The following is a 23369-nucleotide window of genomic DNA, read 5'->3' on the forward strand; positions in this document are numbered from 1 at the left end:
AAGCCTACTGGAACATCTGGATTTTATTTGGGGTTCATCAGAGGCACTTAAAATGGTGGTAGCAGTTGACTGTGATTGGTTAATAATGAACACAGCCACATCTCACTTATACAGTAAGAGGAAAGAGGGTGTGCAACCACATTATTTCAATTGTTTATTTTTATTTACAAAGCCATTTGTAAAGCTTTATCCTCATTTGGAGAAAACGAGTGAGTCTTATTACATCTGCCATAAATGTAACACAGTATTTCAGAAAAAAAACAAAAACTCATACCAGTAGTCTAACATTGTGGTGGTAGTGATGGTCTGTGGATGCTTTGTCCTTCAGGGCCTGGACGACTTGCTGTGATTGATGGAAACATGAATTCTGCTCTTTACCAGAAAATCCTGAAGCACACTTTGGTTCTACAGCAGGACAACCATCCAAAACACACCAGCAAGTCAACTTCTAAATGGCTTTTAAAAACATGAAGGTTTCGGAGTGGCCAAGTCAAAGTATGGACTTGAATCCGATTGACCTTAAAAAAACCATTCCTGCTCAAAAACCCTCCATTGATGCTGAATTAAAGCAATTATCAAAGGAAGAGAGGGCCAAAATATATCCACAGAGATGTGAAAGACTCACTGCCAGCTACAGAAAATGCTTGATTTCAGTTGTTGCTGCTGAGCGTGGCCCAACCACATATTATGTTGAGGGGACAATTACTTTTTCCACACAGGTCCGGCTAGCTTTGGATAGTCTTTCTTCCCCCTTAATAAATACAATCTCCATTTAAAAACAACGTTACATGTTTACTTGTGTTGTCTTGTTCTGATATTTACATTTATTTGATGATTTTAATAATTAAAACGCGGAAACTATGCTCAGGAATAAGAATTTGAGAGAGGGGGGCTATACTTTTTCAAGGCACTGTGTCTAATATAAGGGTCAAGATAACAATCAACGCAAATTGAACAGTCATTCAAGAAAAAGATTGACAAATACTGCACATGACTTCCTTCTAATCATGAGCCCTTGTCTAATGGCCACGCCCATTTGTAATGGACGTTCTGTACACACTAAGTATCTCACACTTGCTGTTTGGAACTTGACTTCCCGTCATCGTCCCGTGCCTTTAATTGTCTACCAGCACATTTGGGAAATAATGTCTGTCTTTGGCGAGGCCGATGACGAATTCCAGTTTCTACGAACGGTGAGTTTTCTTCTGTTAATTATTGATAAATGTTAGCATAACTCTTGTCATGAAAGCCAACAGTTAGGGAACACGGTGGTTCAAAACAGTCACGAGGGACTAAACATGACCTCTTTTTGTCCTATGTGGGTTTATTATTGGCAAAGTCATACTTTGTAATTACTCACTTTCCACTAAGTGACATTCAACTACTATGCGACAAATTTGCTGACAAGGTTGACTCCTCATATACATTATGCTAATCTGCTGGCTGCACACCTCACCTTTTATTGTTGTAACTCACATTTGATTTATTGGAGCGTATTCAGTTTGTACAGAGCAACTTGGGTGCACAGACAGAATACTAACACTGCGGATTTGAGAGTACAAGTCCCATCCTTGTTTTGTCTATTTTGACCACTCAGGCACTGTCAAGAGAGACCACAAATGGCCTCACTATCTCAACTTTAGTGCACGATGCTATCGCAGTTTCTCAGTTGTAAGCATATGATCTCATCTTGTAAGGGGCACATAAAGTTTTATAAAATGTAGAAAAAGAAGATCTTATATAAGCATGAAAGGACTACACTTAATCGATTTGACAATTGATTTTAAATGGGTCTGCATGTTCAGACGCTGCAATGTCAAACCAAGGATAAACCTGAAAGACTCAGATGAGCATGAGAATCTGAACACCTTGTTCATCCAGCAATTTATGGTAGCATTTAGAATTTAACATGGAATCCCCCTGCGTAGATGTACAAAATGATGTTCAAATCAGACAGGATTTGACTATAAGCTTATTATATTTTGAAATTTCCCTTCAAAACAATATGAATAAGATGTATTTTTTGTGTGGATTCTCACCCAAATATAATGGGAATATCAACCATCTACCATTAAAAACAGATATAATTGATTTGTGGAAAAAAACATCTAACCACAAATCAACCTGCACAGATGAAAACCTCCTTGGTGCAGGTAAAGAACTGCTATGCTTGATAAACATTTCCGCAGTCATCGGTGTCACGGCATTGGCCAGTGTGTTTGACTGCTTGCAGAGTCCTGCTGACATGGACAAGTGGAACGAGGGATAGTGAATGAGGGTATCTTCCCAATAAGGAGTTACGCAGCCTGGGCATCAAGAGGTGTCGGTGGCCCTGGCTGGACCCAGGTCATGTTCCTGAAATAGATGCAGAGCCTTGATGGCTTTCATTCTGTCCATTTGGTATTTGAATGAAGATAAGATTGACAGGGGTGACAAGGATCTACTGGAGACTCATGTTGTACTCCTGCCATTCACTCCATGAATACAGTGAACCCCCATTTATCATGGGGGATACATTCCAGACCCACCCGCAATAGATGAAAAGCTGCAATATGGAGAGACCATTAAAAAACACTTTCACCCCTTCCACATGCTTTAAACACACTTAAATGTATTAAAAGACACTTTTAAAACACATTGTAAATGTATTTGCACAAGTGACGAGGCCTGGTGGGTTGGGCTGTGGCGTCGGCAAGTCTGTGTGTGAGGGGAAACACTGTACTTACAGTAGGTTTTGTTTTTGGCCCCCATTTTCTTAGCAAACGAGAGCACTCAGTAGAATCCAGACATCCATAAGGCAGAACAATAATTCCACATAAGTTCTCCTTCCTTTTAGTGGCTTGTAACTAAATGTTATTGAATTAATATTTATTTTTAGAATCACCTTTTGGGGGTTCCTTAGTATGCCTGAAAATGCAACCATTTTTGCAAGCGCATGATAATGTTCATATGTTAGGGGTCCCCGAACATGACACTCCACTCACTCAGTAGCGCTCCCCAGAAAGTTCGAAAAAATTATTCCTCGAAACCAACTTTACTGAAAGAAATTTGGTAGATGTGTCCATCACAACAGGACACATGAAACAGTTGCATGGACCCATGCCTGAAATTGAACAGGCAGTAGGCCGTTTTAGTTTGAAGCAGTTTGGGAGAATTCCAGGTCTCATACTCTGACAAACACCTACTAGGGAATTTGCAGAAATAAGCGTTGATCAGTAGCAGGTATATGCTACATTTTGCCCATGGGGAGAGCATAGCATCAACGTTTGATGATCATTTTGAGGATTCCCAGAAAGTTGACCAAATTAGCCCCTGACACCAGTTTTACTGATGGACATTTAATTGGGCTGACATGTCTATCATGACAGGACTCACATAAAAGTCTAAAATGTCCCATGCCCGATATTGAAGAGGAAGTCGGCCATTTCGCTTTGTCGCAGCCATTTTGGGGAAATTTTAGGGCTCGTATTGTGCCGAACTCTGACCAGGGAACATGCCCAAATTCAACCCATTTGGAAAAAGTAATCCAAATTCGAGAGACGCTAAATTGTGAAGCTTTTTTTTCCTGCACCATGTAATGTGGGAGTATCATGGCATCAAATTTGTTTGATCATTTCGAGGATTCGCTCTGAAAAAAAGGTTTGGGAAGGCCCCAGGTTTAATACTGTACTTGAACCTCAAAAGAGCAATTCCATCCATGCAGCTGCCATTATATCACTTATTGTACATGGTTCGGGGCTGGCTTTGTGGTTTTATACACACTGAATGGACCAGTCACAGAAGCTGTTTGAAACCTTCACAAAACAGATTTATTAATTCATGTACGCTCTGTGTCTTCACGTCAGGGTGACGAGGTGGTTCTGCAAAGCGTCTTCACTTCTCAGGAAGAGCATGTGAAACTTTGCCTTGCTGCCGAGGGCTTTGGCAGCAGGCTGTGCAGGCTGGAGGCCACCTCCAACTGTAAGGTGAGGGACATGCTCAACCTCATCAGAAATATCAATATTTTTTCCCATAATATAATTCTAGATTCTATAGATATTTGACAACAGATAGTCACAGAAATGTTATTTAGCCTTCCTTTACGGTATGTTCTCGGCTGCCACGGGAACCCAGTTTCAGATCACCGTTGACAAAACGGTATGGAGGGGAGACATGGAACAGGCAAACGTGAGAGACTGTCATTGCCTTGGATGCCCAGCACGATTTTTAAACTGTCAGAGAATTTTCCGCGGCAGTCACGATGCAGATGAAACCCGTAGTTTGCAATTTTAAAATTACGCAACAAAACCTGAAAGTATGTAATAGGGCGTAATAAAACATGGGGGTGATCCGTAGTGGGACAGAAAGCAGAGGCATTTCCTGGCATCTCACGGCCCTTTCAAGTTTTTACACATTGGTGCGTGTTTTGTCACAGTTCTCATGGCAAGCTAAGGTTTATGTTGCCTTTTTGTTGCGTTCAAGCATGACAGTGACAGTTTACGGGCCTGGCATGATACGCCTTGTCTGAAACAGTCTGAAACTGTGCTTGTTGTTTGGGAGGCTCTTTCACATATAGAAAAGTGCCCATACTCGCCACCTGTCACTCTCCAAAAGCTAAGCCATGTATTTAATTTACCTTCCAAAGCCCGCCATTGCATACCTGTTTGTAACGCGACGTGCACACTCAAATTTTCAGGGAATGCGAGCACGCTATGCAGTGTGTATGTGAACTATGCCTTCTTTCTCATATTTAAGTACAAGAAATGGATTAGTGGGTTAGTTGTTTACAGAAAAAAACTAATGTCATCAAACATTTATTGAGTGACAGTAAGTTCCCCCTATTGACCTAATGCCCTTGTTTAAATGTGCTCTGACACCAACTGGAAGGGGTCTGCAGCCTGGGAGCTACAGTCGAGTCTGCCGTGGCCACAAACGTGCTCCAAACCTGCCCGGTGTCCATATTTCCCCGGTAGACCTTGACAGAAGGTGGAAAAATGCCTCAGAGCTTGATCCGAACATGAAAAATGTGAGGGACCCCCCCAGAGCGGACCAGGAGGGAACGTACTGTCATCCATGTTTGACCACGGGCTGAATCGTAGTTCGCCTTTGAGCCTCCGGGGCTCAGCAGCCCCGTTCCCCCCGCGGGAGACCATGAGAAAACTTGACCAATATCCCACAGCCGGTAAATTTCAATAAACAAGGCTGCCGTGGCCAGTGGTAAAACAGTGTAAAGGTAGGTTTTAGACACTTGGTAACTGCTTTAAATTAATAATACATTTCCTTTAAGGTTCTTCACAATTGACATTGACACTGTTAGCCTGTGGCAAAAGTGCACACATTTGACACTACTTCACTGACATGTCTTTTTTTCCTTCGCCCCAATAGAATGTTCCACCAGACCTGTCAGTGTGCCGCTTCTTCCTGGCCCAGTGTGTGTCTGTGCGAGCTCTGCAGGAGATGCTGGCACACAGCGAAAGCTTGGTGGCAGAGGTTATCTCATACCGTCACTTATCATTTAATTTCCACACTCTGTAGAGTCATCAGTACTACTGCTGGGGGGGATAAAAGTGTTGAAACCTTTTAACTGATATCATGGCTCATGTACTGTACTGGATATCTAGTTTTCATTAGCTATGCAGTACTATCTTGCTTATAAATCCCTATATTTTCAGTAAATGTCACTCAATGCGCTTTACAGGGAGCTGGGGGGAACCATCGTACCCTTCTGTATGGCCAGGCTGTGCTGTTCCGGCATTCGTACAGCGACACGGTGAGTCATCCCAGTTTCCCTGCAGGGATAAATAACATGGCCACAGTTAGTTGTTGTTCTCTGATGAAATATATCTGTTGTTCATTCTGTTTGCAGTATCTTAGTTGCTTGTCCACATCTCAATCCTCCACTGACAAGCTGGCTTTTGATGTTGGTCTGCAGGAGGATAAAGCCGGTATTTTTAGCTAATTCTAGCAAAGCCAATAACTTTAGATCTTTGATACAATTGGACTGCTGGGCTGTGTTTGTGTCTCAGGTGAGGCCTGTTGGTGGACTGTGCATCCAGCTTCCAGACAGAGGTCAGAGGGAGAGAAAGTACGTGTTGGTGATGACCTCATCCTGGTCAATGTGTCCTCAGAGAGATATTTGGTAAGTCAGTGTGTTTTCAAAATGTTTCTTAATTTCTCAGTAAATAATATGGTATTTTAGGGCAGCCGAGTAGATTAGTGGTTAGCACGTCTGTGTCACATTTCAGAGGTTAAGGCCTCTGCACTTCTGTGTGGGGTTTGCAATATAGATACTTTTTTTCATCCCATTAGGGAAATGAAATTGTCACAGTAGCAATATTCATAAACGTACACTTGTATTAATAATATATGTCACTCCTATATATATCACTCCTTCACTGTACTACCGGACTTCACACAGTTTATATGCTCAAGCTTTCTCTCACACTCCCAAAACCTGCATGTTGGGTTCATTCAAGACTCTAGTCTAAATTATCCGTAAGTGTGAATGTGAGTGTGAATGGTTATTTGTGCGCATACTTTGCATCTGCCCTGCGATTGGCTGGCGACTAATGCAGGGCGTACCCCACCTCTTGCCCAAAGTCATCTAGGATAGGCTGTAGCTCAACCGTGACCCCAATGAGGACAAACGGCTGTAGAAAATGGATGGATGGAAGTATTTTTGAGCATTTGTCTTTATTTCTCAGTCAATAAAATTGAATTTTAAGTACCCGTTTCAGGCGTATGCAGAGTATTGGTATGTACGAATGTAGCATTTGGTGACGCTCAAGATTAGGGTGGTTCTGGCTGAATTTTTGGAAATGATTGTTGTTATTATTTTTTTTAGTTTTTATTAGCTATTTCCATTTGACTTGTTAACTTTTGCCTGAGGATGTCAGCAAAAGGCTTCAAACCACATTTTTGAAAAAAAAGGGGCTGAATTAATTTCTGATGAGTCATCTTTTATTTCTTCGCAGCACTTGTCCTTTGGCACGGCCTGTGGCAACAGAGGCTTGCGTGACAGTCTGATTGTGGATGCATCCTTCCGGCATTCTCTGTGGAGTGTTGCCCCCGTCTGCTCTGCAAGTAGACTCGCTCAAGGCAAACTTTTCTCTTATTTGCTCTCTTGCCATTCTGAAAATTTAATGATTCGCCGGTGTTCAAAAGGCCATGACTATTTAATCAGATGGTACTTGTTTTTAAATGTTCTTAAGTATGACTAATCAGATGGTACTTGTTTTTAAATGTTCTTAAGTATGACTAAATGCTGCTATTTAGTAATGGATACAAGAGCTGTGCCTGTGATTACTAAGAAGCATGAGTAGTTACAGTAGTTTAACTGTGCTTATTTGAGCGGAGATGAGATCTGCTGTCTGCTGGTCTGCTTCTAGGATACCTGAGGGGCGGCGACACGCTGCGACTGCTCCACAGCCACACTGACGCATGTCTGACTATTCCCACAGCAGAGCAGGATGAAGAGCTGCAAAGGTCAGTTGCAAGGCCTAATCTACCCTCACATGTCATTTTGACAAAACACCCTTCTCATCTCATCTTGCATCTTGCTTAATCTAGGATAATGCAGTATGAGATTGGATCAGTGTGCAGACATGCCCGCTCTCTGTGGAGGCTGGAGATCCTGCGTGTGGTGTAAGTAGAAAGGGGCCTACAGTTATCAAATTGTGTTACACTTCTGGTGACTGATGTCTCCTGTCATTTCAGCAATTTAAAATTCACTGGGGGATCTCGGGTACTGTATACAGGGGTGTTCTTGGTTTACGACAGTTTTGTTTCTAGTATGGCGACATAACCCGCATTTGTATGTACAGTAAGTCGCAACACGCCGTAGTCTATCGTCATCATCAAGAACCTTCACTAACATTAGTGATGTCATCCATCCATCCATCCATCCATCCATTCATCCATCCATTTTCCATACTGCTCGCGGGCTTGCTGGCACCTATCTCAGCTAACTCTGGGCGAGAGGCGGGTTACACCTTGGACTGGTAGTTTCTGTAAATATTTGTATGAAAAACGCTTCTAGGCCAAAAGAGTCCCTACAGTTCAACAGTAACTTTTAGTTTATTGTGCTGTATGACAGCTGTGCAAACTAGTTCAGAGCACACCATTTAAAACCTGAAAGCTCTTATGTTTGTACCATCATAAGCCAAGAACCCACTGAACAATATTATAAATAAATTGTCGTGCAGAAACCCAATATGTCTAAATTTGGTAAATTTTGTATTTTTTTTTTTTCCACAGATCGTGAGATCGAAGTTATTGGTCAGTTCCCACGTGCTCTTTTATTTTTACATATACTTGATCAATTTAAAGTATTGAAAATAGCTTGAGAGCAAATCTATTAACTTTACTGGACACTGCAGCTGTCTGAAGTGTCATATAACTCCAGCCTACAGGCATTATCGTGGCATTATGTTGCTTCAAGATTGAAAGTATATATGTTTTTTAGACAGTAACAAGTAGAAATAGGTCAGATACATTTGAGTAGGCCTGTTTGGTTAAAAATTAATAGCTGGAATACTTTGGTGCAGAAGGAAGCCTGTAAGCCAAGCCAAGGAGGTATAAAGTAAATTCGGATGTAGATTAATTTCCACCTATTACACAGTCTGCCTTGCCATTTTTTCTTTCTTTTTTTGCATCACTTATGGCGCTTAGACCTTTGAAATAGAGTTTGGTAAAATAACAATTTATTGACAATTAAAGCCTTTTCTCTTGTCAGGGGGGCTCTGTGGGACAGCAGACTTCGATGGCCAATGCCGGCGGCGGCGATGTGTCTGTACTCTCTACCATTCTAATCAATGACCGATAATGATTTTTTTTCCCGCAAATTAAATTAGCGATTGAACATGATTTTTGGAATGTTGTTGTGTTGATGTTGGTGCGCAACAGTAAATGAGAATATAAATAATACCAACTTGAACGGTACAGTGTTTGGTAACTCAAGCAGTATTGCGCTTTTTGGATTTCATGACAAGTAATGGTTTTGGAGCTTCGAGGATTGTGCCCAACAGCGCCAAAATGGTGATTGTTTTGGCTCTTTATTAGTAGTATTTTCCAGAACAGAATTGTGTAAATATAAAATTTACCACAGTTGCAAGGTTTGCGAAAACTGAAAGGGTCCTTGGAGAGTGCTTGAATTTGACGTTAGAAATCTTTTCTAACGTTAAATTTGACTTTTGATACTGATTAAGATCAACTGATTTGACAACTATTTCTTAAGGTGGAGCGGCCGACATACTAGCTGGGGAGAGCCCTTTCGACTCTGCCATGTGACGACTGGACGCTACCTGGGCCTGACAGATGAACGAGGCCTCCATCTGGTTGATCGGGCCAAGGCAGACATCAACGCAACCTCCTTCTGCTTTCAGTCTGCCAAGGTTTGGATGAATACACTGTACCTCTATGACATAAGAATCATTAGCGCATTCTCTCTTTAATGTAGTTTTTCTTTGAAATACATTTGACAGCCAAAAACATGTGCAACTCTTTTAAAGCACAACATCTTAAATGTTAAATTATTTCAACTAAATTCGCACAAAAAAATAAACCCTTGAATGTATTTGAAAAATTAAGATTCAAAGAAGAAGAATTTTGTGACCTAAATGTGCATGGTGGGATCTCATAATAATGCCAATTTAAGGTGGAATTAAAACCTCCTTCCAGAAATATTCATCTCAAAAAGACAAAATTAAATTAGCTGGTGTTACTAACAGTTAACGTTTGCTTACCTGTGTTTTTTTTTTTTCCTTTTTGAGAATCCGGCTAAAGTTCAATGTTGTCCCTACCCTTTCAGTGAGAATTTGAGAACAGCAGAATTTGCAGACTGCCGAGTGTTTTATTTTGCATGTTGTTTTACATATGAAGTACAGTATTTGTAGTTGAGGAAGCCTAATTAATTAGTTAGAAGGACGTCTTGCTTCGGGCTCTCCTCCCCCAGGTTCGTACTTACGTCTCGCACCTTTTACTTCAGCTTGTGTGCGGGGGGCGGTGTCCTTCAGTCACAACACAGCGAAGGTTGCAGGTATTACAGGGGTTTTTGGGGGGTTAGACACACATGAATTGTAGGTATTTGTTGTTTTAGCCAGTGCTTGTCCTTATTATCACAATAATGAAGTTGTAGAATAGCACATCAGTGCTGGTCTCGACCGCTCTTGACCGAAAATCCTGAGTCCGGCCACTCCGAGACCGAAACAAAACCAAGACTTTTAGTAGTCGAGACTGACACACAACACAGACCTTCAAAATGTAGTCTTGAGACCCTTCTCGAGACAAAGACTGGTATCAAGTGTTAAAACACTAGTATAGCCATCCATCCATCCATTTTCTTTATCGCTTATCCTCACTCGGGTCGCGGGCTGCTGGAGCCTCTCCCACCTATCTTTGGGCGGGGTGCGGGGTACACCCTGAACCGGTCGCCAGCCAATCGCAGGGCACATGGAAACAAATAACCATTTGCACTCACATTCACACTTACGGGCAATTTAGAGTCCTCAATCAACCTACCACGCATGATTTTGGGATGTGGAAGGAAACCGGAGTGCCAGGAGAAAACCCACCCAGGCACGGGGAGAACATGTAAACTCCATACAGGCGGGGCCGGGATTTGTGAGGGGTCCCCAGAATTGTGAGGCAGATGTGCTAACCAGTTGCACACTGTGCCGGCCTAGTATAACCAAACATATCTAACTATTTTTAGGAAAAGCTGGACTCTGGAACAAAGACTCATGTGGATGGCATGGGATCCCCAGAGATCAAATACGGAGACTCCGTTTGTTACCTTCAGCATGTCGACTCTGGCCTGTGGCTCACCTACCAAGTGACTGATAGCAAGTCTGCATGTGTGGGAGGAGCTAAGCGAAAGGTAAAGTGCCATTTTTACAACTGCTTGTAGAAGATTCTCACTTTTGGTTTGCGTCTTACCAATATTCTGAATATGACACTGTTTAAAATAGAGAAACATACTTAAAGAATCCCCCCCAACATCTTAAATTATCTTTTTTTTTTTTTTTTTTTAGGCTATTTTGCACAGTGAGGGTCATATGGACGATGGATTGACGCTGTCCCGGTCTCAGAGGGAAGAATCTCACACTGCCAGTCTCATCCGGAGCGCCACTCTCCTCTTCACTACCTTTATCAGGTACTTTAGACCGCACACACTGATGAACGTATCCAATGCATTGACTCATGCTTAAAGGAGACATTTTATGAATTAAAAAAAGCAAAAAATGTAAACACTGTCCAGGTATTTTTAATAACATGTTTTTTCAAAATACTCCAAAGATCAAGAATGGCTTAACTGACCCTCTTGTATTGTTGAAATTAGTCAGTTTTTAGGGGGCCTGTCTCATGCAAGGTGAGCAGCTGTATACCCTGCCCCATATACTGTAACTGTGGGGACGCCGATGAAGACATTAAAAACATTTTCACATATTGAGAGAGCAGTTTATACCGTACAAACTGTGAATGTGGCGCACAGACACGTCTCCAAAGACAGCATTGACAACTTCACTGAGCAATCAAGTATGTGGCCAGAAACTAGTGCTGTTGGCTAAACTTAATGCAGCTCTGCTTACCTTTGACGTTATAGCAGGGGTGTGACACTCGTGGGGGATGCAGGTGTTTCTGCGTGATAGTGTTTCAGACACTGTACTCCAGCGGTCGATTGGAAGTGACTCTTGATCTTCACCCAGCCTAGCCAAGTCCTGGGCGGAGAAACTTGTTGTGACTGTTTCACACATTTTACACATTTTCAGATATAGGCAGCTCACAAAAGATTTATTTGGTTGTTTAACTTCACACTTTATGTGTGGCTGTGGAACCTAACTCAATGACATAAACTACTGTACAATTCCTGTTATGGCTTTGAATCACCTTTTCTTTAAGGGAACTTGATTCTTGTAGTGGCCAAGTAAACCTCCAGCCCATTGTTTTACCAATGGAGATTGTGACAAGCAGTCTGCAGGACCTAATAAGCTTTCTCCGGGCGCCACGAGAGGAGCAGAGCCACGAAGCTCGCCAAAACAGCCAAGCAGCATTAAAGAATCGGCAGAACATGTTTCAAGAAGAGGTAGAAGAAAAAAAAGTGTGCCCGAATATATTGTTGCTATGCAGTGTTCAAAGCAATTTTAATGTATGTTTGTGCTTCTCTCAGGGAGTGATAGAGTTAGTATTGGAGTGTATCGACCGTCTACACCAGTACAGTCACGCTTCGCATCTTGCTGAGGCTGCTGCGAATAATGCTGAAGAAAACTGGGAGAACATCCTTGGGCTCTTTTATGAGCTTCTGGGTAGCACGCGTTTTTTGGAATTTGAAGTGATTCATGTGCCTGAAATAAATAAATCCATTGCTTAAAATGTCATTTACATTCTGTAAATGTCCTCTACATTCATGCTGTTTTTTTTTTTTATTTTCTTCGGTTCAGCGTCTCTGATTAGGAGAAACCGTGCAAACTGTGCACATTTCTCTAGTTCGCTTGACTGGCTCATTAGCAGACTGGACCAACTGGAGGCCTCTTCTGGTGGGTTCCCTGAATATAGTCCATTATTAACAAAACTTTTTTTCAAAATTTTGACGCTATGAACATGATGCTTACTACATGGTTCATACCTCATATTTACCCATGTCATGCGCAGGAGTTTTGGAGGTTCTGCACTGCGTCTTAGTGGAAAGTCCTGAAGCACTTAATGTCATCAAACAGGGACACATCCAGTCTATCATTGCTTTTTTAGACAAGCATGGATGCAACCACAAGGTAGTGTTCACTTGTTCGTTTTTTGTTAATTCAACTGAAAACTTTGAAGAGCACACTTGCGTCCAGGGAGCCCAACCATGGGAGAAAAAGACCCCTTCATAATCCTAACGCAAACTGAATAGAATTACTATGCGTACCCCTAAAGACCATGGGAATGAAAACTTGCCTAATTTTGAGGGAGAAAAGTCGCAATGTTACTATGGGAAATTAATTGTTTTTTTAGAAGAAATAAATTATAATGTTATAACAAGTTGTATTATAAAAGAAAAGAGAAAAAAGTAATATTTACAAGAACAAAAATTGTTGATTAAAAAACAATGCTATGAAAATATTCATCTTTTCCGAGATAAAGTTGTAACATTATGATATTAATATTAAAGTTTAACGAGGGAGAAAGTCAGACTAAAAAAAAAAACACTTTATTGTCGTAATATTATGCCTTTTATTTTGGAAGACTCCTTATATTCTCTAAAAAAACCGAAATAGGACTATTCTTGAAAAAATGTCTTTTGTTCCCCCCCAAAAATAAAGGACTTTATTTTTGTAAAAGTACACCTTTTGTTCTAAAACAACTTTTTTTTTTCCTTCATGCATGGATGTCAGATTAATGTGATGATACATCACAATTATGTCAGAGCTTTTATTTGATCCAAAGCTAAGATAGCGAGGAGTAATGGGTTTGTTTAACTGGCACGCTGGTCCCCATGTGTTGGGATTTACTTTTTAAAAATATTACGACTATTTTGGGGACTCTCAAGATATTGCTCCAGGGTTCCGGGGACCTCAGTTTACAAAACCATTGCTCTAATGGATTTGATTGGACTGATTTGATAATGCTGTTGCCGGGTAAAGTGCTAACAGGTTGCCTTCCAGGTGCTCGAGGTGCTGTGTTCTTTGTGCGTGTGCCATGGCGTTGCGGTGCGCTCCAATCAGAACCTCATCTGTGACAATCTGCTGCCAGAGAGAGACTTGCTGCTGCAAACACGTCTTGTTAATCAGGTCACCAGGTACTCGTGTGAACATTCTCAATAATTGAGATAACTTTCTAAATGATCAATTAATTTTGAATGTGTTATTAATTTCATTTTATATGGGTATTTGTATTAAGGTTGGGAAATAATTAAAACGGTAAAGATAAACAATTTTGCAGCAAAGTTTATTTTTCAGTTCAAATTGCCCCGCCAAAGTGGTCTTTTTCGGAATTAGTTGTGTCCTCTGCTAGTTGCTGCCAATGAGTGAAATCCACCTTTTAGTTTTACTGATTGAATTCTATATGAGCAGCAAAATTATTTGAAAACTGGTTTGCACATTTCATCATGCGGATGAACTCTGAAATGCTGGGGAAAAGAATCCCACCATCCTTGATTGACGAGCTGAATATTTTGTCAGTGAGTGAGGGTTATCATAAGTAATTCATCACGGCGTCAACACTTCTTATCGTTGCACGTCTTTCACTTTAATGCCTTCAACTCTTGTGTGCCTGTCTCCATCCTCCTTGTCAACGCTGTGCCACTGGTAGCCATGGTGACAACCAAATACCACATTTAGGTCTGCCGAATGTGGCATTGAGTGGATCTCGTCTGCTCCTCTCACGTAACTGGATCCTATCCCTGTTAACTTTGTGCAAGAGATTAGTTACGTCCTGGAGTGGTCACCTACCAATAGTAGGGCACTTATAGAGAAACAACCATTTACACTCACACGTGTGGACAATTTAGAGTCAAGGAATCTAATGGTTTTCAGTAGATTCTACAAAATTTGGGTTTTAAATGTCTATTTTACTCAAACACATATGTCAAAAATCTGAGAAACTGATCATTTTGAAGTAACAGCTGACTTTGGACGAGAGGAGGGGTACACCCTGGACTGGTTACTAGCCAGTTGCAAGACAAATAGTCTTCAATGAATTTAACATGCATGATTTGGAATGTGGGAGAACTCTGGCGTGCGTACATGTTAGGTTAACTGAAGACACTAAATTGTCCATGGGGATGAATGTGAGTTTGTCTATGACGATTGACCTGCAACCAGTCCAGTGGACCCATCCTCTCGCCCAAAGTTGGGATAGGCTCCACGTTACCCCTGAGCCCAGTGAGGACAAGCACTCTAGAAATAGAATGGATGGACTCAAGGATCACTTTGCATCAGCAAAAACACATTTTTTGAGTCTTTAATGGCTTTTGGTAATCAATGTCATTATCCTTTATTTAACCAGGTAAAAAAAAAAAACTTTCCAACCTCTTTTCCAAGAGTGACCTGGCCAAAATGGTAAAGCAAGACCTTCCCCATTATTCCCTCTAGCATAGACAAAACGTGCAACGTGAATGGTTAGAGGAGGAACACAACTATCTGCCTTTTCTTCCTTCCTACCTGCTGCCTTTCATCACACTTCTCTCTATCAAGCAGCCATTGTCCCCATTAGGCTTTATTGTTTATTCTGTCTGGAATTCCTCCCCACCAAGCATCCCCAACGCCACCCGTCCAAGCCACTCTTCTCCCTCCTAACGCCATTTCGCTTTCTGTCACCTCCACTTCAACTCGAAGCAAACGCCTCCTTGGTATGTTTGCTTGAATTTACCTTTTTGGCTTCTTCTCCATTTATTCTTCAACAGAATGTTCTCTCTGTTGCCCTGAGAGCCCTGGATGGGTGGTGTCTCTTGTAAGAACTGACATTTATTCTCCAGTTGCGGTATGTGGTGGGCATTCAATGTGTTTTGGAGTTTTCAGTTGAATGGCCACATTGATATATACTAAATGTCAAGCACCCCGTTTCTAAATTCTTCTTTTCACTAAGACACATTGAACAACATTGTAGGGTTAGTTTAAGTGAGGTCCTTTTCTGTTCCAACATGACTGTGCCCCACAGTACAAAGCAAGGTCTTTAAAGGCATGTGTTTGGTGTGAGAATACGGAACTTCCTTTGAGCCCTGATATTAGCCACATAAAAAATATTTGGTATGAACTAGAACAGAGATGATGAGCCATTGGTCCCTCATAAACCATTTTCCTCAGGTTAACATCCTGTGAAGTTTTGGTGGCGTCATAGCCAATAGCCCAATGCATTAGTCCATATATAACACACTCATCTGTGTCATTATCCTGCATAATCCTTCCACGCAGGTGTCTTTGAATTTCAGGGACACATTCTTATCTTTCAAATAGAAAATAACATGCTAAATAGATTCAAGCAATAGTACTCACATTCAATCACTCACCTCTTATTTGCTACTTTTTCTGTCATCTGCTTGTGAAACACCGAAGTGTGAGGCCCAACGTCTTCCTGTCTCTTGGGGAAGATTCGGCACAGCCTCGCCAGTGGTACTATGAGCTGGTCGTGGATCAAGTCGAGCCTTTCCTTACGGCGGAGCCCACGCACTTGCGCATCGGTTGGGCTCTAACCGATGGCTACCAGCCCAGGCCCACTGGAGGACACGGCTGGGGGGGCAACGGCGTGGGAGATGACCTCTGCTCCTTTGGCTTTGATGGGCTTCACTTGTGGTCAGGTGAGGTCATACTAAGGAGCATAGTATGCATTTTTTTCATCAAATCTTCTGTAAGCCATTTATTTTCAAGTGTAATGTTGTAAGATGAGTTTAAAATGATAAAAGTGTTTTGGTATGATAGTTTGTGGGTTAACCAATAGTCAATACTATTACTATAGGCAATTAATAAACATTGCGGGGTGGGAGCATCAAATACTCGCATGGCAGGGCACGGCCCATCTCTTTTATGTATAGCGTCCTATGAGTAATGCTGACTGTCTCTTCTGCATTCAGGTTGCGTGGCCCGCAGAGTAAGCTCTCCTTTCCCTCACCTGCTGGCGGACGATGACGTTGTCAGCTGCTGCCTGGACCTTAGCGCCCCCTGCATCTCATTTCGGGTCAACGGTCTCCCTGTGCAGGGCATGCTGGAGAACTTCTGTGTCGATGGACTTCTTCATCCCGTTGTCAGCTTCTCACCTGGAGTCAAGTTAGGACTGCAAATGTGCATCTTTCACTCGACCGTATCCCAGTATGAGCAGTGAATACTTTTGTTTGTGTAAACAAGGGTTCGGTTTCTGTTTGGAGGGGAACACGGAGAATTCAGATTCCTTCCCCCGCATGGTTTTGTGGCGTGTTCTGATGCTCTCCTCCCGAAAGTGGAGTTGAAGGTAGAACCCTGCCATAAGTACCTCTTGGCTCATGAAGATGGGAAACGAGAGCTTATTGGCCCCTTTGAGCCCATCAGTCCAGTTACCTTCACACCCTCACCAGTAGACATCAGCAAGGTAAAGTAATATAGAGGTGTGTTAGATATTTTACAATGTACAGGGTGTTCCAAATAACGTTGAAAAATAAATACATTATTTGTCAAAATTCCAACAACAACTTCAAACGGATTTAGAGTTGACAACTGATTGGACAAAGATTCACAAATGTTCAATATCTGTACCACCTGTGACACAACAGATCCAAAACTGCTTTCCAGTTGGTGTATGTTTATTTAATTTCCTCCAAAATGCATGCTGCACACTCTTGTGTGACTGTATTCCTGCATATTCTAACATGAAACATGCGCTATTCTTGCTAGTGAATGTCATTCTTCTCCCATAAAAAGTCAAACATTATACTAACATTAAACTTAAACTTAATAAAACTCAGTATACAATTATTATGTTTTCAACTGTAACAGGTGGAACTACCTTTGCAATTTGAGGATATCCGGGATAAAATCGCTGAGAACATCCATGAACTCTGGGTTATAGAAAGGATTGATCTTGGATGGACTCAAGGCAATGTAAGAAGGAAAAGGATTGTTGTATATCGCATTAACCACATGAAATATTACCTCGCTCACATTACACGGTTTCGCTTAGAGTGGCAAATTATTATATGGCTTTTCCTCAAACAGGACCGAGATGAAGGGAAGCGACTTGATCCGTGTCTGTTGGAGTTCTCCAAGCTGCCCGATCAGGAGAGGAACCAGAACCTTCAGACTGCCCAGGACACCCTTAGGTTGGCGCTGTGATCTCTGAGTCATATTCATTAGTTATTGAAAGTATACATCAATCTACATATACAATCTAGGGATTTTTTCCCTCCCCATCATTTTCATCATTTACTGCAGGACTCTTCTTGCGTTTGGTTTTCACATTGGCTTAAATGATGAGCGTACAGAGGAAAGCATCCACTTCATGAGACTCTCCAACAGGTATGTATGATTCAAGCTCATAGGTTTTAATGTTACTCCTCATTTGTTTTCTCTGGCAGGTTTTCCCAAACACTGGTGTGGTGGAAGAGATCACGAAATGGGCCATGGGGAATGATCCAATTTCACTTAACTGATAAAAATGTATTATTTTTTTTTTATTCACACCAAATATTGTATCTTTATTCACTTATCTATGCTAGCGATGTGTACTGACAGGCAGAACAATTAGATCCACTAGATGGCAGAAAATACATAATTGTATCCAACTGGTGCCATTGATACAACAGAAAAAGTCTTGGTACACACTGAGTAAGCACATTTGTGGGAAAATCGAGACGAAATCATCATTATTGTATACAGTACAATAGTGGTGCTATGATTTACAAGTTTAATTCGTGGTGCTTAAAACAAAATTTACTCAGATAGCAAACAATTTTCCTCACTGAAATGAATTTAAATTCCATTAATCTGTTCCAGCCCCCCCCCCCCCCCCCCCCAAAAAAAACCCAACCACAATTTTGTTTGTTACATGTAAAAATAGCATAGTAGTATTGTATAAAATCATAACGAAAGAGACTGTAAGTACATAAACTGTTTTTTATAAAGTGTAATTACTTTACGTACGGTAGTATCCGTTTGTTGGATGCGTGCCTTTAAGGGTCATGGCGTAGTGAGCTACGACAGGAACTGGAGCTGCGTTGGCTGGTTAGTCTACGTGTGATTGTCTGGGCGTGAGCTGTGGCCTACAGCAGCTCCATTTAAGTGTTCTCATTTTTATTTGTGGGTTTGACCGTTTGTCCTATTCAATTAACAACAGAAATTGCCACCGTGGCTCTCCTTGCAAGGGCATTAAAGTACCATGATTGCTCCATTGTTTTATTTTATTTTTTTACTTCAGTCAAGTGGGGTATCTTAAGTTTACAACACAGCTCGCAGAAATAAACTAAGCGATGGCTCGAAAAACTGTGTGGGAGCACTCGTGAGTTAAGGTACCACTGACTGTGTATCTAACTGTGTGTGTCCGTAATTTTTGTGACATTTGTCTGATGAAGTTTCTGTGAGATTGTTCGAATATATTGTAAAATATGTGCCTTGGTTCAGTAAATGTTGGTAAAGACTTATACTTATAGTAATCTATTTGGTTAGGTACGAGCAGCCCGGTGGCTACAGACCTGCGCCGGTAGATACGAGCCACGTTTTTCTGAGCCCCACCCATGAGGAAGCGGTCAAATTGCTGGCAGAGAATGACCACACCATCTGGGCCAGAGAGCGTATCAAGCAGGGATGGACTCACGGAGTTCGACAGGTTGGGGTTGTGTGCTGTACCGGGAAAGGGAAAATCACATTTGAACATATGTGTGCAGTTGTAATTACATTTTCACAGCAACAGTGTTCTCTGGCAACACAAACGGTTGATCAGGTTTCCGATTTTTGTCCTTTAAATTCAGGATGGGAAACTAAAGCGGAGCCCAAACCTTGTGCCATACAGTCTCCTTGATGAAAGGAGTAGAAAAATGGGACAGAAATGTGTCAAGGAAGCAGTTTGCACCCTACTGGCCTATGGTTACAGCCTGGAGAGCCTCCATCAGGAAAATAGTAGGTTTCAAAACCATTACTCCCAAGTTAAGATAAAATCAGATAATGCTTTATTGACGAGAAGTGTTGTTTAAAAATACGTTAATAATAAAAAAAACTGACTTAAAAAAACAATTTTTGGTATTTTTTTTGACAACAGTTTCTGGTTGTAATAGGAAACTAATAAGTGCACTTAAATGAACTGTTAAAGATTTGGACATTGTCACGATTCTATGGCAAAATACCCTCCATCTAACTTTTCTTTTTATTCTTGACTTTTTTTGCAGTCATTTTATCAAACGGATGCATCGTCTCGAGTGAAAAGTGCAAAGTGTTCCGAGCAGATAAATCATTTGCCGTGACTCTGGGGAAGTGGTACTTTGAATGCGAACTGGTCACTTCGGGGAATATGAGAGTCGGCTGGGCCAGGCCTGGCTGCACCCCTGCTAAAGAGCTGGGCTCAGATGACCAAGCGTTTGTGTTTGATGGATTTGAGGTGAGGTTTAAATATTCTTAACATTTCCCCCTGATCATTCTTCAACATGTTAAAGCACTGCATGGTTTTGTTTGGGTATTTGTCTCATAATCATTCAGTCATAAAATATGAATTATTCATGCTGTTCCTTTACATGACTGATGCACACCAGCCTTCATCTTTCCTGACTTTCTTGCCTTTCATACAGGCTCGTTGGTACCATCAGGGTGGAGAGCCTCTGGGACGTGCCTGGCAGCGGGCGGATGTGGTGGGTTGCTTGCTAGACATGACTGAAAGCACCATGATGGTCACACTCAATGGAGAGTTGCTGTTTAATGACCGAGGTTCAGAGTTGGCTGCTAAGGACTTTGACATCAGAGATGGTAATATCTTTTTTTTTTTTTGCACAGACCCATCAGGCTAGAAGATAAATGCTTCCATTTTCTCTTCCTGACATTTTAGGTCTGCTCCCCGTGGTCAGTGTGGGTGTAAACCAGGTGGTGAGACTTAACCTCGGCCGCCAAGAGGGCTCTCTCCAGTACTTTAGTGCGTGCGGTCTACAGGAGGGTTATGAGCCTTTTGCTGTCAATATGGCTCGAGATCCTTCCCTGTGGATGAGTTGGAAACAGGCTCAGTTTATGTCGATACTGCCAGACGATCCTACCTTGCAGGTTTGACTTTAGGCTACTTTTTGTCTTTGTATCGTGTAATTAAAGCCTCTGTATAGTGAAAATAAATGTCTCACAAGTTTGGCACACCACAAAGAAGAGTGTTGTTACCTGCCAAATTTGAATGATTAAAGAAATCACCCAGTACTGTATATAAAATATACAAATATAAAATATAGCTTTCTATTAGTTTGTGCACATTTTTACTCATTGAGGCAGCACTTATACACTACACTGTGTGTATAAGGAGCACAGAACATTGTACCGCTCCAAATCTGTCCAGGAATAACCTGGGTGGACACGTGGGTGGACATCTGAACGTTGTTTATTTTCATACCTGATGGGTGGGCAGGCATTCCAGAGACCCAGCTAATTATATATAAGCCTTTAAAAAGTAATTTTTCCATTACGTCCACTTCAAGATGACGCAAGTTTTGACAGGAGCCTGTGTTGTTCTCAGCACTGGTTTATTGACAAAACTGATCTTCTATATCCTGTTTGAATCTCATTCGAGGTCAATAGAGTCAGTGGCTCAAATGATTCCTTATCAAGCCTGAGGGTCGCACAGCAGTTGTTGGCACACCACGGCGGAGGCAGTGAAATGGGCTTTTACCGTCTCAGCATGTCCATCCAGTGTGCCGCTGTCCTTACCAGCCCGGTGGGGCTGCCAGTGGCATCCAGCTCTTTTTCTCCAGGTTTGCATAATGTCGCATCATATTACAACATTTTGTCCAGGTTTGCCTTTTGCGGATACTCACAATTCTAAATTTTTTCCTCGGAGAGGATTAGCTGTACAGGAAATGGATATATGGACACTTCATAAATATATTATCTAAATTCTTCGAGAAAACCACATTACATTATTTGCTATTCACTATCTCACGACCTTGGAACAGCTGCTCTGCTTTAGCTGTAATTAATTCTTGTGGTCCTTTTAGGAAGGCGAGAGCAGGAGGAGGTGGACTCTGACTTTGAAGTGCTGATGAAGTCAGCCACCAGCTTCGCTAGTTCAAGAGATGAGCTTGAGTACAAGGATCACGGCCAGGACAAAACGTCACGACTGAAGCAGCGGTAGGCTTTGGAGAAAACACTGAAAATTGGTCATGTATTGCAGTCACCTGATATTTGGAAGCATAAAAGCAGGGAAATTCTGTTTAATTTATTTGACTTATACTAAAATGCATGATACAGTTGAAGTTGTTCTTTGAAGGTTCATGCTGAAGCGAACCAAACCAGGCCTGGTCAGCAGCAACTCCTCCGCTCGGCTCCTTGAGGACGTGCTAGTTGACAAAGATAACGCTGATCACATTCAGAGCACGAGAGTAAGACCCTAATCGTCTCGTCTCGCCACAATCAGTATGATGACTACGCTTGCAAGAAAATAACATATTCCTGCACTTTTGCAGTTTGCAATGTCAGATCCATAACTAAGCGTACATGTGATGCTTATTGTCACAATATGATTATTTTGGCACTTGTCTAGACTTAATCGCAATTTTCTTACCCCCAGTGATGAAACCAAACAATTTCTCTATTTCAGTATTTCTACTCAGTGAAAGTTCTTCCAAGCCAGGAGCCTTTCAATGTGTGGGTGGGTTGGGTAACCCCTGATTTTCATCAAAATGACATGACGTTTGACATTGACAATAACCTCACCGTGACTGTCACCCTTGGTGACGATAGTGGCAAAGTCCAAGAGAGGTAAGTGTTTTGTAGCCGAATTTATAAATGCAGTAACTTAATTGGTGTGTGCCATTTTCACATTTTTCCAGTTTCAGTGAAAATTACCGAACAGCTGCCTAATCATGACAGTCCTCTTGACACCCACAGTGTGAAGAGGAGTAACTGTTACATGGTTTGTGCCGGAGAGGCGACAGGTTTGTCTCGGAGCCGCAGGAGTGCTGGGTTGGAAATTGGATGCTTGATCGACACAGCATCTGGGCTGCTGACGTTTACCTCTAGTGGAGTAGAGATGACCACCTTCTACCAAGTAGGCAACACAAGGAAACGGAATTGGATTTGTTGGGGCTCTTATTTAAGATGAATTTAATGTCTTATTCCGATATTTTATTGGAGCATATTTTAACGAATTATGTTGACTAAAGTGTTGTTTGTTGTCAATGAATCAGGTAGAGGCCAGTACAAAGCTGTTTCCTGCCGTTTTCGTCAAACCTACCACCAGCAACATGTTTCAATTTGAACTGGGAAGCATTAAGGTAAACCACTTTTTTGTAAGGAACTCAGTAAAAGACAATATAGTTTTACAACATTGATTATTTGTTTTATTTATACACCTATAAAAGACCAAATTTTTTTCTCTACTTTGGATTTACAGCAGGTGTGTTTTACTATTTTTTGTTTCTTTGGGCAGATGCGGGTGTGTGTATGTTAGTGACCAGTGTATTTCGATAACGTTATGCTCGTATAAGTGGGGTATTTCCGATCTCTGTGTTTTTACGCTGCACTTTCATTGGCACATATCCAATACGTATTGGGTTTTTATCCACATCTGGAAGAGGCCTTATTCCAAAGTTGAGTATCTGATTCCAATTTATTGCCCTGACGCTTATTCCAATTGTGCCACTTGACAGCAAAAAATCGAAAATGTGTCACTTGAACCGTGAAGTGTAATACGGGCACATCTGAATGGAGAAATAAAGCTGGTAACCTTCAAAAGTTTTAAAACATGCATGGAAGACAATTTACTTCAATATT

At 41.5% G+C, this 23369-nt stretch overlaps 2 protein-coding genes across 4 annotated transcripts in view; both read left to right on the forward strand.

The window, feature by feature from the left end:
• The first annotated feature begins 1044 nt into the window (after positions 1–1044).
• Positions 1045–7452, forward strand: LOC133485916 (ryanodine receptor 2-like). The gene is made up of 8 exons (XM_061790305.1): positions 1045–1193; positions 3846–3965; positions 5365–5469; positions 5678–5749; positions 5846–5924; positions 6006–6118; positions 6954–7132; positions 7440–7452. Exons 1-8 carry the CDS (start codon positions 1146–1148, stop codon positions 7450–7452), a joined length of 729 nt encoding a protein of 242 aa, XP_061646289.1. The 5' UTR covers positions 1045–1145.
• LOC133485586 (ryanodine receptor 2-like) overlaps positions 7349–23369 on the forward strand; it is a 62521-nt gene continuing 46500 nt past the window's right edge. For 2 of the 3 annotated variants that reach the window (XM_061789517.1, XM_061789518.1), the window contains exons 1-27: positions 7349–7464; positions 7549–7623; positions 9215–9371; positions 10691–10855; positions 11010–11131; positions 11878–12061; positions 12146–12281; positions 12417–12512; positions 12628–12746; positions 13620–13753; positions 16008–16249; positions 16523–16715; positions 16794–17013; positions 17418–17522; positions 17637–17740; positions 17853–17936; positions 19083–19242; positions 19385–19532; positions 19799–20007; positions 20195–20369; positions 20449–20657; positions 21169–21349; positions 21593–21725; positions 21865–21976; positions 22195–22355; positions 22485–22644; positions 22784–22870. In XM_061789517.1, the coding sequence (XP_061645501.1) occupies positions 7553–7623; positions 9215–9371; positions 10691–10855; positions 11010–11131; positions 11878–12061; positions 12146–12281; positions 12417–12512; positions 12628–12746; positions 13620–13753; positions 16008–16249; positions 16523–16715; positions 16794–17013; positions 17418–17522; positions 17637–17740; positions 17853–17936; positions 19083–19242; positions 19385–19532; positions 19799–20007; positions 20195–20369; positions 20449–20657; positions 21169–21349; positions 21593–21725; positions 21865–21976; positions 22195–22355; positions 22485–22644; positions 22784–22870 (3867 nt within the window). In that variant the 5' untranslated portion in view covers positions 7349–7464; positions 7549–7552. The remainder of the gene's footprint in view (positions 7465–7548; positions 7624–9214; positions 9372–10690; positions 10856–11009; positions 11132–11877; positions 12062–12145; positions 12282–12416; positions 12513–12627; positions 12747–13619; positions 13754–16007; positions 16250–16522; positions 16716–16793; positions 17014–17417; positions 17523–17636; positions 17741–17852; positions 17937–19082; positions 19243–19384; positions 19533–19798; positions 20008–20194; positions 20370–20448; positions 20658–21168; positions 21350–21592; positions 21726–21864; positions 21977–22194; positions 22356–22484; positions 22645–22783; positions 22871–23369) is intronic. The other variant, XM_061789519.1, reaches the window with a different exon arrangement.

The sequence above is a fragment of the Phyllopteryx taeniolatus genome, chromosome 11 (genome assembly GCF_024500385.1).
Source record: "Phyllopteryx taeniolatus isolate TA_2022b chromosome 11, UOR_Ptae_1.2, whole genome shotgun sequence".
NCBI lineage: Eukaryota > Metazoa > Chordata > Actinopteri > Syngnathiformes > Syngnathidae > Phyllopteryx > Phyllopteryx taeniolatus.